The 23,275-nt window shown below is 44.9% G+C and overlaps 1 protein-coding gene across 1 annotated transcript in view; it reads right to left on the bottom strand.

Annotated features, from left to right (window-relative positions):
- Positions 1-23,275, bottom strand: part of ASIC5 (acid sensing ion channel subunit family member 5) — a 148,589-nt gene that overhangs the window by 75,657 nt on the left and 49,657 nt on the right. Inside the window, exons 6-7 of the mRNA XM_063956542.1 lie at positions 3,486-3,717; positions 1,199-1,321 (exon numbers count right to left, since the gene is read on the bottom strand). Coding sequence (XP_063812612.1) covers positions 1,199-1,321; positions 3,486-3,717 — 355 coding nt within the window. The remainder of the gene's footprint in view (positions 1-1,198; positions 1,322-3,485; positions 3,718-23,275) is intronic.

The raw sequence follows: 23,275 nt of genomic DNA, 5'->3' as shown, positions 1-23,275 counted from the left end.
GAGCCTGTCAGCATTCCACACTGCTTACATCTGTGGCGTTGGATCCCTCTTGGTGATATATCCGTGTGCTGATATATGGAGTCATATTTACATGCTGTTATATTTTAATCTTTTTGTAAGTGCAATCTGTGGAAATAAACCTATGCGTGTTTTTAAACAATATCACACTATGGTTTGCCATTTTTAGTACCTTGCATTATTCTCAATACATCGGGAATAGAGGTACTTATTGTTTCAGGTCAATTAAAGGATTAATTAGCCGAACCTGGGTCCTATATGTGAAGGAAAGGACTGTTCCGAAAAATCCTCGGTCCACCTTTGAGGACCATCATCCTAAAAAGGGTGAATGTATTTGTACTTCTATTTTGTTTGTCATGGTACACATGGGATAATATGGTCATTGGTGAGCGCTTTTTTTAGTGTGCACTATTTTTGTTCATACGCATTTTCTGGGAGTGTCAGGGAAAACGCAGTTTTAAGGGAGGGGGTGTGACGTCAGCTCCGGACCCAATCAGCCAGTTGTCATTGCACTGTAGGATTAAGTCCTGGGCTGCGCACAGACTGCACACAGTGGAAAAATCATTCGATGGTGAGTGTAGTGTGAACAGATTTGCAGCTGTCCGCTGACTGAGGGATTTTTTGCAGCTCGGTGTACACATGCAATCGCACACTTGCACGGCGAATATACACTCCCCTTGGATGGCGACTATCTGAACGCAGGACATCAAATTTAGCAGCCCAGCGATCATGTCTGAATCACCCTCTTATATTCAGCAGTTTTACCCTGAAATATAGAGTTGAGCAGGAATGTATCCCACACCCAATTCTAAATCTGTCCACACATTCTAAATTTGCCCTTCACTTCAGTGCAGTGGAATGGGGCAATTAAAAGTACAGTTACAATTAAGATGCAATCCAGCTAGAATGATTACAGCTAAGATTAAACCCAGATGGAAATTGGAATGTACCACTTTCCAGCTGAATTTAATAGTAGCTGTATTTTAGGACTTTTATTTCAATGTAATAACATACAGAACTGTTACAATGCTGTGAATTATCAAAGTTCATACAGTATTATGCCTGTTGTGGTATAGAAGTTCTCACGTCCCCCCCTGAAAATACATTCATAATGGAAGCATTCATATTTTTACATTTAGACACTTTTTTTTATCTTTAATGTTTAATGTCAAATAAGTACCTGTTTTATATCAAACATTACACTTAGTCCTCTTCCAGAACTGCTGATCCTTTTATTTAACAAGGAATTGTTATGATTAAAAGTATAACAGTTCCCATATTCCGTGAAAACATGCACAAAGTCCTAAAGGTATAAAAGCAGAACAAAACAAAAAAAATGTTTAAGGGAAAAAAAAACCACAGTCAAATGTTTCACAAATTAAGTATCATTTGGATATAATCTTATTTTTTTTAAAAGAAATGATACATTTAATAATAGCTACATTATTTCATGCCTTCTTACATGGAATAAAAAAACAAATACTGCTTTGTACTAACAAACTGCTTTTGTTTTCATCTTTTTCATTACTATAGTTTATGACTCTTAACAAAATAAAGTATTGCAGAATTATAATGAAGACAACCTGAGGAAAGACGTGGGGTAAATTTACTAAGGTGGGAGATTTTTAGAACTGGTGATGTTGCCCATGGCAACCAATCAGATTCTACTTACCATTTATCTAGCTGCTTCTAGCAGATAATAGATATAATCTGATTGGTTGCTATGGGCAACATCACCAGTTCTAAAAATCTCCCACCTTAGTAAATTTACCCCATGATCTTTTTATAGTCTTCCTAAGGAATGAAATTGATATAATCTTTTTAGCATTTAGCTTATATTTGTTTAATGAAGTTATCAGGTGGTCCAAAAGTGGGATCCTACTATAAAATGCCCTTCGGTTTGTATATTCTTTAATGAGTATTCACTGGATTATTTTGTCTTTCTGCATTTTGACTATCATTTAAAAAACACAAATGGGGTAATAAAAACAATAACAAAAACAAACCCAACTCTTACCTAATCGCATTCTCACAAAGCCACACCTCTCTTGTTGGTCTGAGACTTGGGAATGTTCTACCAAATTTGGCAATTCTAGGTGCTATGTTACACTAATCAACTTTTTTTTCTATCTGTATTACATACTGTATGGGCATCTTTCCAGGCATTGCTAATACAGCAACAATCGCCAAACAAAGTGGATCTTTTTTATGTACTGACCCAAACCAAGCAAGAAATAAAGGCTCTCATAACAAACTATAGTGAATAGGTTACAAATGCCGTGGAGGACAAAGTTAGTAACAACGATAATGTATAATAATGATAATTATACAGTGCGCGTGACAAAAAAAACATTTTGAAAGTTACTACTGTATGTTATTTTACAGTAAATTCCCAAAAGTGAGAGTGAAATATGTAGTTGTGTAATGTTGTATGTTTATTAAGCCAATATTTCCACATGTTTAAAGGTCTGATTTAGAGATTGACGCAGGACACAGCAACTACTGTAAGTCTTTGTGTAAAAGTATGCTAATGACGCAGGAGGTCTCTAGTTGCTGCCTTCTGTGATCTGCTGCTGCGTCTTCGGATGCAGCATCGGATCATCTGTGTGACCATTGGACATATGAGTAAGCCTAAGGTTACACAGGATGGTCACTGTTTTCACACTACCAGGGCCGGTGAAGCTGAGGAAGGAGTAGACCCTGACCTCAGTAAGCTACAAAACAGGACTGATACGCCTCTGTTTTGTAAAGGTTCCCATCACAACAACCTTTCTGCCACCAAATGGCTGCAGACTGCCACTCACCTGACGTCAACAGCTGCGCTGCATCTAACAATGCAGGACCTGGCCTGCGCATGCACAGTTCACCACACATCAGAGATGTATATACTGTACATCACTGGGTTTGAGTACATCTCATGCCCAAAGGCACTGTTTTAGTGTAAGGGGAATGTATTAAAGGCTGAATGCAGGAGAGATGCCACAATAATGACTGTAGTCTGTATCAGCTTATCAAGCGCCAAAGTTTGTTTTTGAGAACTTTACCCCCAGTAGCTAACGCCATCTTCATGGTGTTAGTCACTGTAGACTACAGGCTCCAGCATTCTAGGAGAGGAATCTCTCGCTGACATCATGTGCACCTGTCTCAGTTGCCGTGGGTACACATTATAATCACCTACTGTAAGTCACACCTTTGATGAGCAAGCTGCAGTATGAAGAAGGCTTTATTGGTGCAATGTCATCTCATCGAAAATTGTGGAAAATGGACCCGTTCATTCATCTATTATCACTACGAACAGCAGCAATCACATGATATATTCATTTTGCCTCAGCAGCAGAATAATTAGGTACAGTAATTAGGTGCCCATGTATGCACTTCAAAATCCAGCCTGATACTTTTCTTATGTCCCTATAATTGGCACAGAAAAACCTTCTATTACTTAAACAATCAAGAAAACAAACTCTTACTTCTGGGTAACATGTGTAACCGTAGAAATCACACTTTAATAGCGTCCGGTTATTGAGATAAAATCCATAGTTTCTGGTGAAGTCTTTAATGCTGAAATTGTGGTGGAGCTGCAGGAAATCTAACACTTCCTGTTGTATGTCTTTCTCCATGTTGGAGAAATGGAGAACTGTAGATACAATGTTCCACATAAAGAATGCAACACTCAGATTGTTCACTGCCCTTGTCTGGAACCTAGAATAGTGTTTATGAGAAAAAAAATAAATTTGTTATAGTGCCAATATTACATACACACATTATATATATATATATATATATATATATATATGTACATATACACACAGTCACACACCACACACACACACACACGTTGAGTATCCCTTGTCCAAAATGCTTGGGACCAGAAGTATTTCGGACCGTATTTTGGAATAATTGCATCCCATAATGAGATATCATGGTGATGGGACCTAAGTCTAAGCACAGAATGCATTTATGTTACATATACACCTTATACACACAGCTTGAAGGTCATTTTAGCCTATATATTTAATAACTTTGTGCATTAAATAAAGTTGTGTACATTCACACAATTCATTTATGTTTCATATACACCTCACACACACAGCCTGAAGGTCATGTAATACAATATCTTTAATAACTTTGTGTATTAAACAAAGTTTGTGTGTACATTGAGCCATCAAAAAACAAAGGTTTCACTATCTCACTCTCACTCAAAAGATTCCGTATTTCTGAATATTTGGATATGGGATTCCCAACCTGTATACTGTATAATTACATGGCCCATTCTTATAATTGTATATTTATTATCAAAGAATTACTGCTCGAGTATGTAATGTACATTCACACAATCCTTATCATTTTTTTATTATAACAATCTAACAATGTAATATAGAGTGAAATATTGAAAACTGTGAATATGTGAGTGTTCAACAAAATACAATCTTAGGGCCTCTAACTTTTATTCACAATTCACAAATCAAAAAATGTCTGTTAGTAAATGTGTTTTAGCCCCTGAAACTCAATATCAATTTAGTTTGGGTTTCATCTATTTAAAATTGATGAAAATGGACCTTTATTTTATATACTGTATTTATATGTTGTTGTTTTTTTATCTGATTTGAAGAAATAAACCAGTTTATTGATTAAAATGTATCAAACAGAAATCAGTGTGTGATGTATCTCCACACACTGCTGAGCAAATGGAAATTATACACTTTGTAACTGCCATATTTCAAAGCAGAATTACATGTCCCTTATGAATCACACATCGGGTTTAATGCAAATAGCCGCAGAGTTACTCCACAGCTAACTACCCAAGCCTACAAATTCAATTAGCGGGGATTACCGTGTGTATTAAGCCACAAAGGTGAACTCTTTTCTTAGCTTCAGGAGCTGTGAGGAAAAGTCTACAATAAAATGCACCATCTGGGGTTTGATGCACAAGTAAGAGGCTGTTTTATTGAATTGCTCTGGCCATGAAATCCAGAGCTATACCCTGTGCAGCAGGCAACACCCCACAGCTAATTGTATTCCCCCCATAGAATACACATTGTGTATCTCCCTCTCTTCTTAACCCAGGATACCAAGCCTCCCATCTTCTTAACAAAAATAATATCATGTCTTAGCAGCAATATATGATCAGAAAATAGGATTTTAATACCTACCGGTAAATCCTTTTCTCTTAGTCAGTAGAGGATGCTGGGGTCACCATTAGAACCATGGGGTTATAGATGGGATCCGCAGGAGACAAGGACACTTTAAGACTTTGGAGCAAAGATATTTCAGAATACAGTGCGCAATTAATCCAAGAGTGCAGCTACACAATGTACAACAGTGTGCATCCAACAACACACTTCAAAGACAATATGTGAGAAAAGGTTTGTACATCAATAGTAGCGCTCCCCCAGAACCATGTTTACACTAAAAACACCTCTGTGGAGAAAAGACAAATAATTGATTCACCAGAGAAAAATCAGAATATCCTCTGTTCGCCTTTATATAGAGACTGATCATGAGATCACATGGGCATTCTTCCTTCTTTATTACACCAGACGGTAGTTATAGACAATGTTACCAATGATGGACCTGAAAGAAATGTGTCTCCTATTCCTTTTTGCATAGGAATTAATAGGATACACTTGAAGAAATGACAATCATAGTGTAGTAGTCCCTGAAAATAGGCACATGTGTTTTCTCACAGATTGCACTTACGTGAACATAGTCAGAGACCAGCGTATCAAAATCTCCATGGGGTATGACACCATCATAGAAGTTTTCCTTAAGGAAGACAGTCGGCTCCGAATGTTTAGATGAGAGACCTATGATATAAGTGTCTCCTATTCCTCTTGGCATATGAATTAATGGGAGACACTTAAAGAGAAACCAATCATAGTGTAGCAGTACTTAAAATCAAGCACATTTATTTTAAATAGATTTGCACTTACAACAACACAGATAGAAACAGCATAAAACAATCTCCATGGGGCATATCACCATCACTGGGATTTTCTTAAGGGGAATATGGCACCACCAGATGTTAGGTGAAACGATAAATGAGCTCCGGATGCTCACAATCGATACCAGCACCCCTTACAGCAATCAGATACGTCCCGGAGTCCAAACAAGAATTGCCACGCTTAACGCGTTTTGGACGGGATCCGTCCTTCGTCAGAAGCATGGCTATCACATCCTGAGGTAGGGTATTTAAACCCTCTTAACAAGCGGTATCAGCTGGATTCAATCAGCGCTCGGTGGCGTTGCCATGGGACTGGGCCTGCGTACAGACTCTCCCCGCCGGAAGCGGAAGTTGCAAGTGCGGTTCACGTGCAGCAGGAAGTTCATGTGTTTTGCGTTCCACAGGCGATTTCCGAGCAGCCCAAAGTTCCTATGTGTGCGTTCCACCAGCATTCTTAGTCTTCGTTTTTAAAAGGATAGTGTTCATAAAACATTTGTAAATCCATATGAAAAGATAATAATGACATAGTTCCAATTCATTCAGTCCATGTAATATCCATGGTAAAACATAAAAGGAAAAAATAGAAAAAACACAATCAGCAGAATTACCATAATACAATACCATATTAAAAATACTGATTCTTTAAAAATAATCTCATCAGTAATCCAGTGGATACAATACAGATAGCAGCAAAAAGAGAAAGAAAATGGAGAACAGACACAAAGAAAAGGAATTACGCCAGGAAACATTTAAGTTCAAATTCACCGTTTAGCCCCCTTGGTGTAAGGGTACCCAAACGGTGAATCCAGCGCATCTCTGTCTGTGACAGCCTTTTCTCAACGTCTCTCGTTCTCCATTTAGGAAGAATTACCTGAATTCCACAGAAAGATTTTAAAAAACATTCTTTTGAATCGTGCAGTTTCTTAAAATGGGCTGAGACCATATGCGTATCAAGACGCTTACGGATGTTATAAATATGCTCAGCCCATCTCACTTTGACACATCTGCTCGTCTTCCCAACATAGAAGAGTCCACATGCACACTCCAAAATGTATATAACATTTTTGGAGTGACATGTGATGAACTCTCTTATTGGGTAGGAGCGACCATTGACCGTGAATTCTATCAATATGCGTGAAGGCGACTTTACAGTCCGACACATCAGGCAATCACCACAACGGTGAAAGCCCTTAGTTCTGATGCTTTGTCTAGGATTATTTTCCATACTACTTCTAACCAATTGATTTTTTAATGACGGTGCTCTCCTGTAGATAAAAATAGGTTTCTCAGGTAGCATGGATCCCAACACTGGATCTTGCTTCAGAATATTCCAATTATCTTTGAAGACTCTCTCTATGCTTTTAAAAGATCTATTATATTGGCTTATAAAGGCCCATTTGAATCGCTCCTCTGAAGATTTTGAATTTTTATTGGTCTGTAATAAAGTTTCCCTTTCTATAGTAGACACTTTCAATCGTGCCTTGTCCAAAAGATTGGCGGAATAACCCTTCTTTAAAAACAAATCAGACATTTCATTCAACTGTTGATCACATATCTGTGTGTCCGTACAGTTTCTTTTTACCCTTGCAAACTGGCTGAAAGGAATCCCATCCAGCCAATATAATAGATCTTTTAAAAATAATCCTAGACAAAGCATCAGAACTAAGGGCTTTCACCGTTGTGGTGATTGCCTGATGTGTCAGACTGTGAAGTCGCCTTAACGCAAATTGATAGAATTCACGGTCAATGGTCACTCCTACCCAATAAGAGAGTTCATCACATGTCACTCCAAAAATGTTATATACATTTTGGAGTGTGCATGTGGACTCTTCTCTGTTGGGAAGACGAGCAGATGTGTCAAAGTGAGATGGGCTGAGCATATTTATAACATCCGTAAGCGTCTTGATACGCATATGGCCTCAGCCCATTTTAAGAAACTGCACGATTCAAAAGAATGTTTTTTAAAATCTTTCTGTGGAATTCAGGTAATTCTTCCTAAATGGAGAACAAGAGACGTTGAGAAAAGGCTGTCACAGACAGAGATGCGCTGGATTCACCGTTTGGGTACCCTTACACCAAGGGGGCTAAACGGTGAATTTGAACTTAAATGTTTCCTGACGTAATTCCTTTTCTTTGTGTCTGTTCTCCATTTTCTTTCTCTTTTTGCTGCTATCTGTATTGTATCCACTGGATTACTGATGAGATTATTTTTAAAGAATCAGTATTTTTAATATGGTATTGTATTATGGTAATTCTGCTGATTGTGTTTTTTCTATTTTTTCCTTTTATGTTTTACCATGGATATTACATGGACTGAATGAATTGGAACTATGTCATTATTATCTTTTCATATGGATTTACAAATGTTTTATGAACACTATCCTTTTAAAAACGAAGACTAAGAATGCTGGTGGAATGCACACATAGGAACTTTGGGCTGCTCGGAAATCGCCTGTGGAACGCAAAACACATGAACTTCCTGCTGCACGTGAACCGCACTTGCAACTTCCGCTTCCGGCGGGGAGAGTCTGTACGCAGGCCCAGTCCCATGGCAACGCCACCGAGCGCTGATTGAATCCAGCTGATACCGCTTGTTAAGAGGGTTTAAATACCCTACCTCAGGATGTGATAGCCATGCTTCTGACGAAGGACGGATCCCGTCCGAAACGCGTTAAGCGTGGCAATTCTTGTTTGGACTCCGGGACGTATCTGACTGCTGGAAGGGGTGCTGGTATTGATTGTGAGCATCCGGAGCTCATTTATCGTTTCACCTAACATCTGGTGGTGCCATATTCCCCTTAAGAAAATCCCAGTGATGGTGATATGCCCCATGGAGATTGTTTTATGCTGTTTCTATCTGTGTTGTTGTTAGTGCAAATCTGTTTAAAATAAATGTGCTTGATTTTAAGTACTGCTACACTATGATTGGTTTCTCTTTAAGTGTCTCCCATTAATTCCTATGCCAAGAGGAATAGGAGACCAGACTTTGCTGGGTCAGTTCCATTGGACATTAGTGTGCACCCCACATTCTCACACCCACCCGCACTGCTCTCATGAGACCAGGACATTTATCTTTTTCACAAAATAATGTTAGTACAGTTTTCCTGAAAATGTGTCTTTCTCTTCTCTTTCTTCTTACACGGTACTTCCACCCCACTGTGTGCTATTCCCGTAATGTGTACCTCCATTGGTTGCACACCCTGCCAGCAGTAACCTATGCAGTGCGCCCAACATGGCTGCCTCGGATGGTTCCCCTGTGGGCGGGGTGTGCTTCATTTGGATCTTTCCATGCAGGGTATAGCATACTCCTACACACGTGTCAGTTCTCCCATACATGCATTTGGCCCCTGTATGGCTCATCTCCCACTGTGTAACCTTGTAGTGCGCCCAACATGGCTGCCTTATCTGGTGCGCTTGTGGATGGGATGAAAAATGCGTGGACCTGATGTTTTTATTGGAACACTACTCTGAACTTAAGGACTCTGCAATCTCCCCATTTTGTGTTCTCTTCTAGGGGTGGACTATTCCACCCTGGGTAATCCTACGCAGTGCGCCTAAGATGGCTGCCGCACCTGGTGCCTTGTGATGGTGGAATACACAACCCCTGGAGGTTATTACTCAAAATGCCTACACCAATCATGCATTATTCTTTCTGTGTCTTTGTCTGTGTGGTTTATCTTTTGATGTAATACTTAAATCTTCAGTATTATGTGCATTGTGTGAGTTCTAGTTGGCGCCGCGGATGGCTGCCTCGGTGCTGCTCTGCCAAGCAGCCTTAGTTTTTAGTCTTAAATGTATAATATGTCTACTGTACAGTTGCATATGTGCAGTATGAACTCATATGTGTAATGTTTGTAATGTATGCTACGTTTTTTCCTCCATGTTGCTGCTTGGCGATGCATTGTACCACAAAGAATTCCTAGTGTACGTGAGTACACCTGGCCAATAAAGCTGATTCTGATTCTGATTATATCATAGGTCTCTCATCTAAACATTCGGTGCCGACTGTCTTCCTTAAGGAAAACTTCTATGATGGTGTCATACCCCATGGAGATTTTGATACGCTGGTCTCTGACTATGTTCGTGTAAGTGCAATCTGTGAGAAAACACATGTGCCTATTTTCAGGGACTACTACACTATGATTGTCATTTCTTCAAGTGTATCCTATTAATTCCTATGCAAAAAGTAATAGGAGACACATTTCTTTCAGGTCCATCATTGGTAACATTGTCTATAGCTACCGTCTGGTGTAATAAAGAAGGAAGAATGCCCATGTGATCTCATGATCAGACTCTATATAAAGGCGAACAGAGGATATTCTGATTTTTCTCTGGTGAATCAATTATTTGTCTTTTCTCCACAGAGGTGTTTTTAGTGTAAACATGGTTCTGGGGGAGCGCTACTATTGATGTACAAACCTTTTCTGACACTTTAAGACTTTGAAAGTTTGTGAACTGGCTCCTCCCTCTATGCCCCTCCTCCAGACTCCAGTTATAGGAACTGTGCCCAGGGAGACGGACATTTCGAGGAAAGGATTTATTGTTAAACTAAGGTGAGATTCATACCAGCTCACACCTCAACCATGCCGCACAACTTGGCATTCAACAGAACGCAGGCCAACGGCATGAACAATTGCAGCAACAGGCTGACAATAAACGTAACACAACATGTGTGTAACCAGAACTATTAACTGCAGATACAGTACACACTGGGACGGGCGCCAAGCATCCTCTACAGACTAAGAGAAAAGGATTTACCGGTAGGTATTAAAATCCTATTTTCTCATACGTCCTAGAGGATGCTGGGGTCACCATTAGAACCATGGGGTTATACCAAAGCTCTAGAACGGGCGGGAGAGTTAAGGACGACTCTGCAGCACCGATTGACCGAACTTAAGGTCTTCATCGGCCAAGGTGTCAAACTTGTAGAACTTTGCAAAAGTGTTTGACCCGGACCAAGTAGCTGCTCGGCAAAGTTGCAATGCCGAGACACCCCGGGCAGCTGCCCAGGATGAACACACCTTCCTAGTGGAATGGGCCTTCACTGATTCCGGTAACAGCAATTCAGCCGTGGAATGGGCCTGCTGAATCGTGTTACAGATCCAGCGCACAATGGTCTGCTTGGAAGCAGGACACCCAACCTTGTTGGGAGCATACAGGACAAGCAGAGCCTCTGTTTTCCTAATCTGAGCCATTCTGGCGACATAAATCTTCAAAGCTCTGACCACATCCAGAGATTTTGATTTAATGAAGGCGTCAGTAGCCACAGGAACCACAATAGGTTGGTTTATGTGGAAAGAGGAAACCACCTTCGGTAAAAATTGCTGACGTGTCCTCAATTCAGCTCTATCTTCATGGAAGATCAAATAAGGGCTCTTGTGAGACAAGGCCGCTAACTCGGACACCCGCCTTGCAGATGCCAAGGCCAACAGGATGACCACTTTCCAAGTGAGGAGTTTCAACTCCACCTTCCGCAATGGTTCAAACCAATGTGATTGAAGGAACTGCAACACCACATTAAGGTCCCATGGTGCCACCGGAGGCACAAATGGAGGTTGGAGGTGCAACACACCTTTCACGAAAGTTTGAACTTCTGGAAGGGAGGCCAATTGTTTCTGAAAGAAAACCGGTAAGGCTGAAATCTGAACCTTAATTGAGCCCAATTTTAGGCCCGCATCCACACCTGCTTGTAGAAAATGGAGAAACTGTCCTAGCTGAAACTCTTCCGTAGAAGCCTTCTTGGAGTCACACCAAGAAACATATTTTCTCCAAATACGATGGTAATGTATAGACGTTACCCCTTTTCTGGCCTGAAAAAGTGTGGGAATGACTTCACTGGGAATACCCTTATGAGCTAGGATTTTGCGTTCAACAGCCACGCCATCAAACGTAGCCGCGGTAAGTCCTGATACACGCACGGCCCCTGTTGTAACAGGTCCTCGCGCAGAGGAAGAGGCCAGGGATCTCCTATGAGTAATTCCTGAACTGGATACCAGGCCCTCCTTGGCCAGTCTGGGACAATGACGATTGCCCGGATCTTTGTTCTTCTTATGATCTTTAGAACTTTCGGAATTAGAGGAAGTGGAGGGAAGACATACACCGACTGAAACACCCACGGTGTCACCAGTGCATCCACTGCTATTGCTTGAGGGTCCCTTGACGTGGAACAATATCTCTGAAGCTTCTTGTTGAGACGAGATGCCATCATGTCTATTTGAGGAACTCCCCAACGACTTGTTATCTCTGTGAAGACTTCTTGGTGGAGGCCCCACTCACCTGGATGGAGATCGTGTCTGCTGAGGAAGTCTGCTTCCCAGTTGTCCACTCCTGGAATGAATATTGCTGACAGAGCGCTTGTATGTTTTTCCGCCCAGCGGAAAATCCTTGTGGTTTCTGCCATTGCCACTCTGCTCTTCGTTCCGCCCTGACGGTTTATGTACGCTACTGCTGTTACATTGTCCGACTGGATCAGTACCAGCAGATCTCGAAGAAGATGTTCCGCTTGTAGGAGGCCATTGTAAATGGCCCTTAACTCCAGAACATTTATGTGGAGACAAGTTTCCTGACTTGACCATCTTCCTTGGAAGCTTTTTCCCATTGTTACTGCCCCCAGCCTCGTAGGCTTGCATCCGTGGTCACCAGTATCCAATCCTGTATCCCGAACCTGCGCCCCTCTAGGAGGTGAGAGCTGTGCAGCCACCCCAGGAGCGATATCCTGGCCTTGGACGACAGGATTATCCTCTGGTGCATGTGTAGATGGGACCCGGACCATTTGTCCAACAGGTCCCACTGGAACACGCTGGCATGGAACCTGCCAAACTGAATGGCCTTGTAGGCCGCAACCATCTTCCCCAGCAACCGAATGCATTGATGGATTGACACTCTGGCTGGTTTCAGAATTTGTTTGACCAGACTCTGAAGTTCCAGCACCTTTTCCACAGGAAGAAAGACTCTCTGTAGTTCTGTGTCCAATATCATTCCCAAAAATGACAACCGCGTCGTCGGAATCAACTGTGATTTTGGCAAGTTTAGGAGCCAACCATGTCATGGAGAGTGCAACGTTTTGGACCAACTGGTCTCTGGATCTCGCTTTTATCAGGAGATCGTCCAAGTATGGGATAATTGTGACTCCTTGTTTGCGAAGGAGAACCATCATCTCCACCATGACTTTGGTGAAAATCCTCGGAGCCGTGGAAAGACCAAACGGCAACGTTTGAAATTCGTAATGACAATCCTGAATTGCAAATCTCAGGTAAGCCTGATGCGATGGGTAAATGGGAACATGTACGTAGGCATCTTTTATGTCCACCGACACCATATAATCCCTTTCCTCCAGACTGGAGATCACTGCTCGGAGAGACTCCATATTGAATTTGAATCTCTTTAGGTAAAAGTTCAGGGATTTCAGGTGTAGGATTGGTCTAACCGAGCCGTCCGGCTTCGGGACAAACAGGCTCGAATAAAAACCTTCTCCCTGTTGTGACTGGGGAACCTTGACGATAACCTGATTTAAACACAATTTTTGTATTGCGTCGCAAACTTCCTCCCTGTCAGGAAGAGAAGCTGGTAAGGCCGATTTGAAAAAACGGCGAGGGGGGACGTCTTGAAACTCCAGCTTGTACCCTTGGGATACTATTTGTAAGATCCAAGGATCTAGGTTCGAACGAACCCAAAACTGACTGAAGAGTTTCAGACGGGCCCCCACCAGTGCGGTCTCCCGCATAGGAGTCCCAATGTCATGCGGTGGAGGTGGCAGAAGCCTGGGAGGACTTCTGCTCCTGGGAGCCTGACAAGGCTGGAGATCGTTTACCTCTTCCCCTTCCTCTAGTAGCAAGGAAGGAAGAACCCCGGCCCTTTCTGTATTTATTGAACCGAAAGGACTGCATCTGATAATGGTGCATTTTCTTTTGTTGTGGAGGAACATAGGGTAGAAAGGATGACTTACCTGCGGTAGCTGTAGACACCAAATCATCAAGGCCATCTCCAAATAAGGCCTTACCTTTATATGGTAGAGCTTCCATACTTTTCTTGAAGTCAGCATCAGCATTCCATTGGTGAATCCACAATGCACGCCTAGCTGAGACAGCCATGGCATTGGCCTTTGATCCCAAAAATAAGAATTTACTCACCGGTAATTCTATTTCTCGTAGTCCGTAGTGGATGCTGGGAACTCCGTAAGGACCATGGGGAATAGCAGGCTCCGAAGGAGGCTGGGCACTCTAGAAAGATTTATGACTACCTGGTGTGCACTGGCTCCTCCCACTATGACCCTCCTCCAAGCCTCAGTTAGGACACTGTGCCCGGACGAGCTGACATAATAAGGAAGGATTTTGAATCCCGGGTAAGACTCATACCAGCCACACAATCACACCGTACAACTCGTGATACTATATCCAGTTTGACAGTATGAAAACAACTGAGCCTCTCAACAGATGGCTCAACAATAACCCTTTAGTTAGCAATAACTATTTACAAGTATTGCAGACAATCCGCACTTGGGATGGGCGCCCAGCATCCACTACGGACTACGAGAAATAGAATTACCGGTGAGTAAATTCTTATTTTCTCTGACGTCCTAGTGGATGCTGGGAACTCCGTAAGGACCATGGGGATTATACCAAAGCTCCCAAACGGGCGGGAGAGTGCGGATGACTCTGCAGCACCGAATGAGAGAACTCCAGGTCCTCCTCAGCCAGGGTATCAAATTTGTAGAATTTTGCAAACGTGTTTGCCCCTGACCAAGTAGCTGCTCGGCAAAGTTGTAAAGCCGAGACCCCTCGGGCAGCCGCCCAAGATGAGCCCACCTTCCTTGTGGAATGGGCATTTACAGATTTTGGCTGTGGCAGGCCTGCCACAGAATGTGCAAGCTGAATTGTACTACAAATCCAGCGAGCAATAGTCTGCTTAGAAGCAGGAGCACCCAGCTTGTTGGGTGCATACAGGATAAACAGCGAGTCAGATTTTCTGACTCCAGCCGTCCTGGAAACATATATTTTCAGGGCCCTGACAACGTCTAGCAACTTGGAGTCCTCCAAATCCCTAGTAGCCGCAGGCACCACAATAGGCTGGTTCAGGTGAAACGCTGACACCACCTTAGGGAGAAACTGGGGACGAGTCCTCAATTCTGCCCTATCCATATGGAAAATCAAATAAGGGCTTTTACATGATAAAGCCGCCAATTCTGACACTCGCCTGGCTGAAGCCAAGGCCAATAACATGACCACTTTCCACGTGAGATATTTTAGATCCACGGTTTTTAGTGGCTCAAACCAATGTGATTTTAAGAAACTCAACACCACGTTGAGATCCCAAGGTGCCACAGGAGGCACAAACGGGGGCTGAATATGCAGCACTCCTTTCACAAATGTCTGAACTTCAGGTACTGAAGCTAGTTCTTTTTGAAAGAAAATCGACAGAGCCGAGATCTGTACTTTAATGGAGCCTAGTTTTAGGCCCATATTCACTCCTGCTTGCAGGAAATGCAGAAATCGACCTAGTTGAAATTCCTCTGTTGGGGCCTTTGTGGCCTCGCACCATGCAACATATTTTCGCCATATGCGGTGATAATGATTTGCCGTAACATCTTTCCTGGCTTTAATAAGCGTAGGAATGACTTCTTCCGGAATACCCTTTTCCTTCAGGATCCGGCGTTCAACCGCCATGCCGTCAAACGCAGCCGCGGTAAGTCTTGGAACAGACAGGGCCCCTGCTGTAGCAGGTCCTGTCTGAGCGGCAGAGGCCACGGGTCCTCTGAGATCATCTCTTGAAGTTCCGGGTACCACGCTCGTCTTGGCCAATCCGGAACCACGAGAATTGTGTTTACTCCTCGCTTTCTTATTATTCTCAATACCTTTGGTATGAGAGGCAGAGGAGGGAACACATAAACCGACTGGTACACCCACGGTGTCACTAGAGCGTCCACAGCTATCGCCTGAGGGTCCCTTGACCTTGCGCAATATCTTTTTAACTTTTTGTTGAGGCGGGACGCCATCATGTCCACCTGTGGTTTTTCCCAACGGTTTACCAGCATCTGGAAGACTTCTGGATGAAGTCCCCACTCTCCCGGGTGGAGGTCGTGTCTGCTGAGGAAGTCTGCTTCCCAGTTGTCCACTCCCGGAATGAACACTGCTGACAGTGCTAGTACATGATTCTCCGCCCATCTGAGAATTCTTGTGGCTTCTGCCATTGCCATCCTGCTTCTTGTGCCTCCCTGTCGATTTACATGGGCGACTGCCGTGATGTTGTCTGACTGGATCAGCACCGGCTGGTGTAGGAGCAGGGATTTTGCTTGACTTAGGGCATTGTAAATGGCCCTTAGTTCCAGAATATGTATGTGAAGGGAAGTCTCCTGACTCGACCATAGTCCTTGGAAGTTTCTTCCCCGTGTGACTGCCCCCCAGCCTCGAAGGCTGGCATCCGTGGTCACCAGGACCCAGTCCTGTATGCCGAACCTGCGGCCCTCTAGAAGATGGGCACTCTGCAGCCACCACAGTAGAGACACCCTGGTTCTTGGAGACAGGGTTATTAAGCGATGCATCTGAAGATGCGATCCGGACCATTTGTCCAATAGGTCCCACTGAAAGATTCTGGCATGGAACCTGCCGAAGGGAATTGCTTCGTAAGAAGCTACCATCTTTCCCAGGACTTGCGTGCAGTGATGCACCGATACCTGTTTTGGTTTCAGGAGGTCTCTGACTAGAGATGACAACTCCCTGGCTTTCTCCTCCGGGAGAAACACTTTTTTCTGGACTGTATCCAGAATCATACCCAGGAACAGTAGCCGTGTCGTCGGAACCAGCTGTGACTTTGGGATATTCAGAATCCAGCCGTGCTGGTGCAGCACTTCCTGAGATAGTGCTACTCCCACCAACAACTGTTCCTTGGATCTCGCCTTTATTAGGAGATCGTCCAAGTACGGGATAATTAAAACTCCCTTTTTTCGAAGGAGTATCATCATTTCCGCCATAACCTTGGTAAATACCCTCGGTGCCGTGGACAGTCCAAACGGCAGCGTCTGGAATTGGTAATGGCAATCCTGTACCACAAATCTGAGGTACTCCTGGTGAGGATGGTAAATGGGGACATGCAAGTAAGCATCCTTGATGTCCAGGGATACCATGTAATCCCCCTCGTCCAGGCTTGCAATAACCGCCCTGAGCGATTCCATCTTGAACTTGAATTTTTTTATGTATGTGTTCAAGGATTTCAAATTTAAAATGGGTCTCACCGAACCGTCCGGTTTCGGCACCACAAATAGTGTGGAATAGTAACCCCGGCCTTGTTGAAGTAGGGGTACCTTGATTATCACCTGCTGGGAATACAGCTTGTGAATTGCCGCTAGCACCGCCTCCCTGTCTGAGGTAGCAATCGGCAAGGCAGATTTTAGGAACCGGTGGGGTGGAGACGCCTCGAATTCCAGTTTGTACCCCTGAGATACTATTTGAAGGATCCAGGGATCCACCTTTGAGCGAGCCCACTGATCGCTGAAATTCTTGAGGCGGCCCCCCACCGTACCTGGCTCCGCCTGTGGAGCCCCACCGTCATGCGGCGGACTTGGAAGAAGAAGCGGGGGAGGACTTTTGCTCCTGGGAACCTGCTGTTTGTTGCAGCCTTTTTCCCCTACCTCTGCCTCTGGACAGAAAAGACCCGCCTTTTCCACGCTTGTTTTTCTGGGTCCGAAAGGACTGAACCTGATAAAACGGCGCCTTCTTAGGCTGTGAGGGGACATGGGGTAAAAATGTTGACTTCTCAGACGTTGCTGTGGAAACTAGGTCCGAGAGACCATCCCCAAATAATTCCTCACCCTTATAAGGCAAAACTTCCATGTGCCTTTTAGAATCTGCATCTCCTGTCCACTGGCGAGTCCATAAGCCTCTCCTAGCAGAAATGGACAATGCACTTACTTTAGATGCCAGCCGGCAGATTTCCCTCTGTGCATCTCTCATATATAAGACTGAGTCTTTGATATGGTCTATGGTTAGCAGGATCGTGTCTCTGTCTAGTGTGTCAATATTTTCTGACAGTTTATCTGACCACGCGGCGGCAGCACTGCACATCCATGCTGACGCAATAGCTGGCCTAAGTATAATGCCTGAGTGTGTATATACAGACTTCAGGATCGCCTCCTGCTTTCTATCAGCAGGTTCCTTGAGGGCGGCCGTATCCGGAGACGGTAGTGCCACCTTTTTAGACAAACGTGTGAGCGCTTTATCCACCCTAGGAGGTGTTTCCCAACGTGACCTATCCTCTGGCGGGAAAGGGAACGCCATTAGTACCTACTTAGGAATTACCAATTTTTTATCAGGGAAAGCCCACGCTTCTTCACACACTTCATTTAATTCATCTGATGGGGGAAAAACTACGGGTAGTTTTTTCTCCCCAAACATAATACCCTTTTTAGTGGTACCTGTAGTTATATCAGAAATGTGTAACACCTCTTTCATTGCCTCAATCATGCAGTGAATGGCCTTAGTGGGCATCAGGTTAGACTCATCGTCGTCGACACTGGTGTCAGTATCAGTGTCGACATCTGGGTCTGCGGTCTGAGGTAGCGGGCGTTTCAGAGCCCCTGATGACCTTTGAGACACCTGGACAGGCACGAGCTGAGAAGTCGGCTGTCCCACATTTGGCATGTCGTCAAATTTCTTATGTAAGGAGTCTATACGTGCACTCATTTCTTTCCATAAGCTCATCCACTCAGGTGTCTGCCCCGCAGGGGGTGACATCCCTTCTAAAGGCATCTGCTCCGTCTCCACATCATTATCCTCATCAAACATGTCGACACAGCCGTACCGACACACCGCACACACACAGGGAATGCTACAACAGAGGACAGGACCCACAAAAGCCCTTTGGGGGGACAGAGTGAGAGTATGCCAGCACACACCAGAGCGCTATATAATGCAGGGACTAACTGAGTTATGTCCCCTATAGCTGCTTTTTCTATATAAATGTATACTGCGCCTAAATTTAGTGCCCCCCCCTCTCTTTTTTACCCTTTTCTGTAGTGTAGACTGCAGGGGAGAGCCAGGGAGCTTCCTTCCAGCGGAGCTGTGAGGGAAAAATGGCGCCAGTGTGCTGCAGGAGATAGCTCCGCCCCTTTTCCGCGGACTATTCTCCCGCTTTTTCCTATATTCTGGCAGGGGTATTTTCCACATATATAGCCTCTGGGGCTATATATTGTGGTATTTTTGCCAGCCAAGGTGTTATTATTGCTTCTCAGGGCGCCTCCCCCAGCGCCCTGCACCCTCAGTGACCGGAGTGTGAAGTGTGTGTGAGGAGCAATGGCGCACAGCTGCAGTGCTGTGCGCTACCTTGGTGAAGACTGATGTCTTCTGCCGCCGATTTTCCGGACCTCTTCTTGCTTCTGGCTCTGTAAGGGGGACGGCGGCGCGGCTCCGGGACCGAACACCAAGGCTGGGCCTGCGGTCGATCCCTCTGGAGCTAATGGTGTCCAGTAGCCTAAGAAGCCCAAGCTGGCTGCAAGCAGGCAGGTTCGCTTCTTCTCCCCTTAGTCCCTCGCTGCAGTGAGCCTGTTGCCAGCAGGTCTCACTGAAAATAAAAAAACCTAATTTCTATACTTTCTTTCTAAAGGCTCAGGAGAGCCCCTAGTGTGCATCCAACCTCGGCCGGGCACAAAATCTAACTGAGGCTTGGAGGAGGGTCATAGTGGGAGGAGCCAGTGCACACCAGGTAGTCATAAATCTTTCTAGAGTGCCCAGCCTCCTTCGGAGCCCGCTATTCCCCATGGTCCTTACGGAGTTCCCAGCATCCACTAGGACGTCAGAGAAATACCAATATCTCTCGCAGCTTCCTTAAGGTATGCTGCAGCGTCCTTGATATAACCCAATGTCAATAGGACGCTATCCCTGTCTAGGGTATCTATATCAGATGACAAGTTATCTGCCCACTTTTCGATAGCACTACTAGTACTTACCCACACAGACGCAATGACAGGTTGGAGTAGTGTATCTGTGGTCACATAAATGGACTTCAATGTAGTTTCTTGTTTACGATTCGCAGGATCCTTCAGGGCCGCCGTGTCAGGTGACGGGAGAGCCACCTTCTTAGACAAACGAGACAAGGCCTTGTCCACAGTGGGGAGTGACTCCCATTTTTCCCTATCCGTCGAGGGAAACGGATAAGCTGCCATAACTCTTTTGGGAATCTGAAACTTTCTGTCAGGACCTTCCCAAACTTTTTCAAATAGCTTGTTCAGTTCATGAGAGGGAGGAAACGTTATCTCAGGTTTCCTTTCTTTATACATACAGACCCTTTTGTCCGGGACGGCTGGGTCCTCAGTGATATGTCGGTGTCAGTGTCTGCCAATTGGGCCAACGTACGTTTTTGTGACCCTGAGGGGACCTGACTTTGGAATAACATATCTTACACAGATTTTTTCCATGCCTGGGTCTGTGACTCAGACTTATCTAACCTCTTACTAATAAGAGCCACATTAGCATTCAAGGCGTGCAACACATTTAGCCAATCAGGTGTCGGCGGTGCCGACAGGGTCACCCCGCAGCCATCTGCGTCCCTAATACAGTCTCCTCCTGGGAAGAGCCTTCAGCCTCAGACATGTCGACACTCGTGCACCAAACACCCACAGACCAGAGGCGTATCTAGCACGGGGCGAGCAGGGCACGTGCCCTGGGCGCCATGGCAGCCCCAACAGAGGGGGGCGCCACCGGCATGGCCCACTCGCCCCATGCGTCAGGGATTCCGCCGGCGCTACCCGCGGCGGTTTCCCTGTCTCCCCGGCTGCTGTGCCTGTCACAATAGACAGGCAGCGGCAGCCAGGAGCCTCCCCCTACTCCCCCCTGCAAAGTGTACGCGATCGCGTGCGCGATCGCGACCGCGGAGGTGCGCGCATGCGCGTGCGCGACCTCGGGGGGCGCGCGGCCCCTGAACAGCAGTGAGTGCAGGTGGGTGAGCGGGGTAATCTTCTTTATACTTCCCAGTCGGGACAGGGGGTGCGGGACATTTTGTGTGTGTGTGTTGTGTGTGTGTGGGACAGTGTTCTTGTGGGACAGTGTGTGTGTGTTAACTGTGTGTGTGTCGGACAGTGTGCGTGTGTGTTGTGTGTGGGACAGTGCGTGTGTGTTAATTGTGTGTGTGTGTGTGTGTGGGACAGTGTGAGTGTGTTAATTGTGTGTGTGTGACAGTTTGAGTGTGTGTAAATTGTGTGTGTGTGTGTGGGACAGTGTGAGTGTGTATTAATTGTGTGTGTGTGTGTGTGTGTGTGTGTGTGTGTGTGTGGGACAGTGTGCGTGTGTTAATTGTGTGTGTGTGGGACAGTGTGTGTGTGGGACAGTGTGAGTGTGTTAATTGTGTGTGTGGGACAGTTTTGCGTGTTTGTCAATTGTGTGTGTGTGTGTGTGGGACAGTGTGAGTGTGTTAATTGTGTGTGTGGGACAGTTTTGAGTGCGTGTTAATTGTGCGTGTGTGTTAATTGTGTGTGTGTGGGACAGTGTGAGTGTGTTAATTGTGTGTGTGTGTGTGTGTGTGTGTGTGTGGGACAGTTTGAGTGTGTGTTAATTGTGTGTGTGTGGGACAGTTTGAGTGTGTGTTAATTGTGTGTGTGTGGGACAGTGTGCGTGTGTATTAATTGTGTGTGTGTGGGACAGTGTGCGTGTGTGTTAATTGTGTGTGTGTGGGACAGTGTGCGTGTGTTAATTGTGTGTGTGTGTGTGGGACAGTGTGAGTGTGTTAATTGTGTGTGTGGGACAGTGCGTGTTTGTTAATTGTGTGTGTGGGACAGTGTGCGTGTGTGGTATTTGTGTGTGTGGGACAGTGTGCGTGCGTGTGTGGGACAGTGTGCGTGTGTTAATTGTGTGTGTGTGTGTGTGTGTTAATTGTCCCGGCGGTTATTGGCGTCTATAGTGTGCGCCCCGTCCTCCTCCGCTGCCGCTGACAGGAGCGGCGGTGTGCGGCTCTCCCCCTCCTCCGCCGGCTCCGTCCTCCCGTCGTGGCCCTGCAGTGTGTGCCGGTCTCCCCAGCAGCAGGTTAGTCTCTCTCCCCCCCCCCCTCTCTTTCTCTCTCTCTCTCTCCTCCTGTGGATTGAAGTTTGTAAGTATCATTTTAATTTTTACAGGTACCCCTATTGGATTCTACTGGACAAGTGGACGTGACCGGCGTGGGATGTAGGTAAGTAATCTGTCTCTCATTTTTACAGGTACCCCTATTGGATTCTACTGGACAAGTGGACGTGACCAGCGTGGGATGTAGGTAAGTAATCTGTCTCTCATTTTTACAGATTCCCCTACTGGATTCTACTGACAAGTGGACGTGATCGGCGTGGGATGTTGGTAAGTAATCTGTCTCTCATTTTTACAGGTACCCCTATTGAATTCTACTGGACAAGTGGACGTGACCAGCGTGGGATGTAGGTAAGTAATCTGTCTCTCATTTTTACAGATTCCCCTACTGGATTCTACTGACAAGTGGACGTGATTGGCGTGGGATGTTGGTAAGTAATCTCTCATTTTTACAGGTACCCCTATTGGATTCTACTGGACAAGTGGACGTGACCGGCGTGGGATGTAGGTAAGTAATCTGTCTCTCATTTTTACAGGTACCCCTATTGAATTCTACTGGACAAGTGGACGTGACCAGCGTGGGATGTAGGTAAGTAATCTGTCTCTCTATTTTACAGGTACCCCTATTGGATTCTACTGGACAAGTGGACGTGACCGGCATGGGATGTAGGTAAGTAATCTGTCTCTCATTTTTACAGATTCCCCTACTGGATTCTACTGGACAAGTGGACGTGACTAGCGTGGGATGTAGGTAAGTAATCTGTCTCTCATTTTTACAGATTCCCCTACTGGATTCTACTGGACAAGTGGACGTGACCGGCGTGGGATATAGGTAAGTAATTTGTCTCTCATTTTTACAGATTCCCCTACTGGATTCTACTGGACAAGTGGACGTGACCGGCGTGGGATGTAGGTAAGTAATCTGTCTCTCATTTTTACACATTCCCCTACTGGATTCTACTGGACAAGTGGACGTGACTAGCGTGGGATGTAGGTAAGTAATCTGTCTCTCATTTTTACAGATTCCCCTACTGAATTCTACTGACAAGTGGACGTGACCGGCGTGGGATGTAGGTAAGTAATCTGTCTCTCATTTTTACAGATTCCCCTACTGAATTCTACTGACAAGTGGACGTGACCGGCGTGGGATGTAGGTAAGTAATCTGTCTCTCATTTTTACAGATTCCCCTACTGAATTCTACTGACAAGTGGACGTGATCGGCGTGGGATGTAGGTAAGTAATCTGTCTCTCATTTTTACAGGTACCCCTATTGGATTC

Source organism: Pseudophryne corroboree, chromosome 1, assembly GCF_028390025.1.
Source record: "Pseudophryne corroboree isolate aPseCor3 chromosome 1, aPseCor3.hap2, whole genome shotgun sequence".
Taxonomy (NCBI): domain Eukaryota; kingdom Metazoa; phylum Chordata; class Amphibia; order Anura; family Myobatrachidae; genus Pseudophryne; species Pseudophryne corroboree.
The sequence above is the reverse complement of the archived record's forward strand: the minus strand, read 5'-3'. Positions and strand labels throughout refer to the sequence as shown.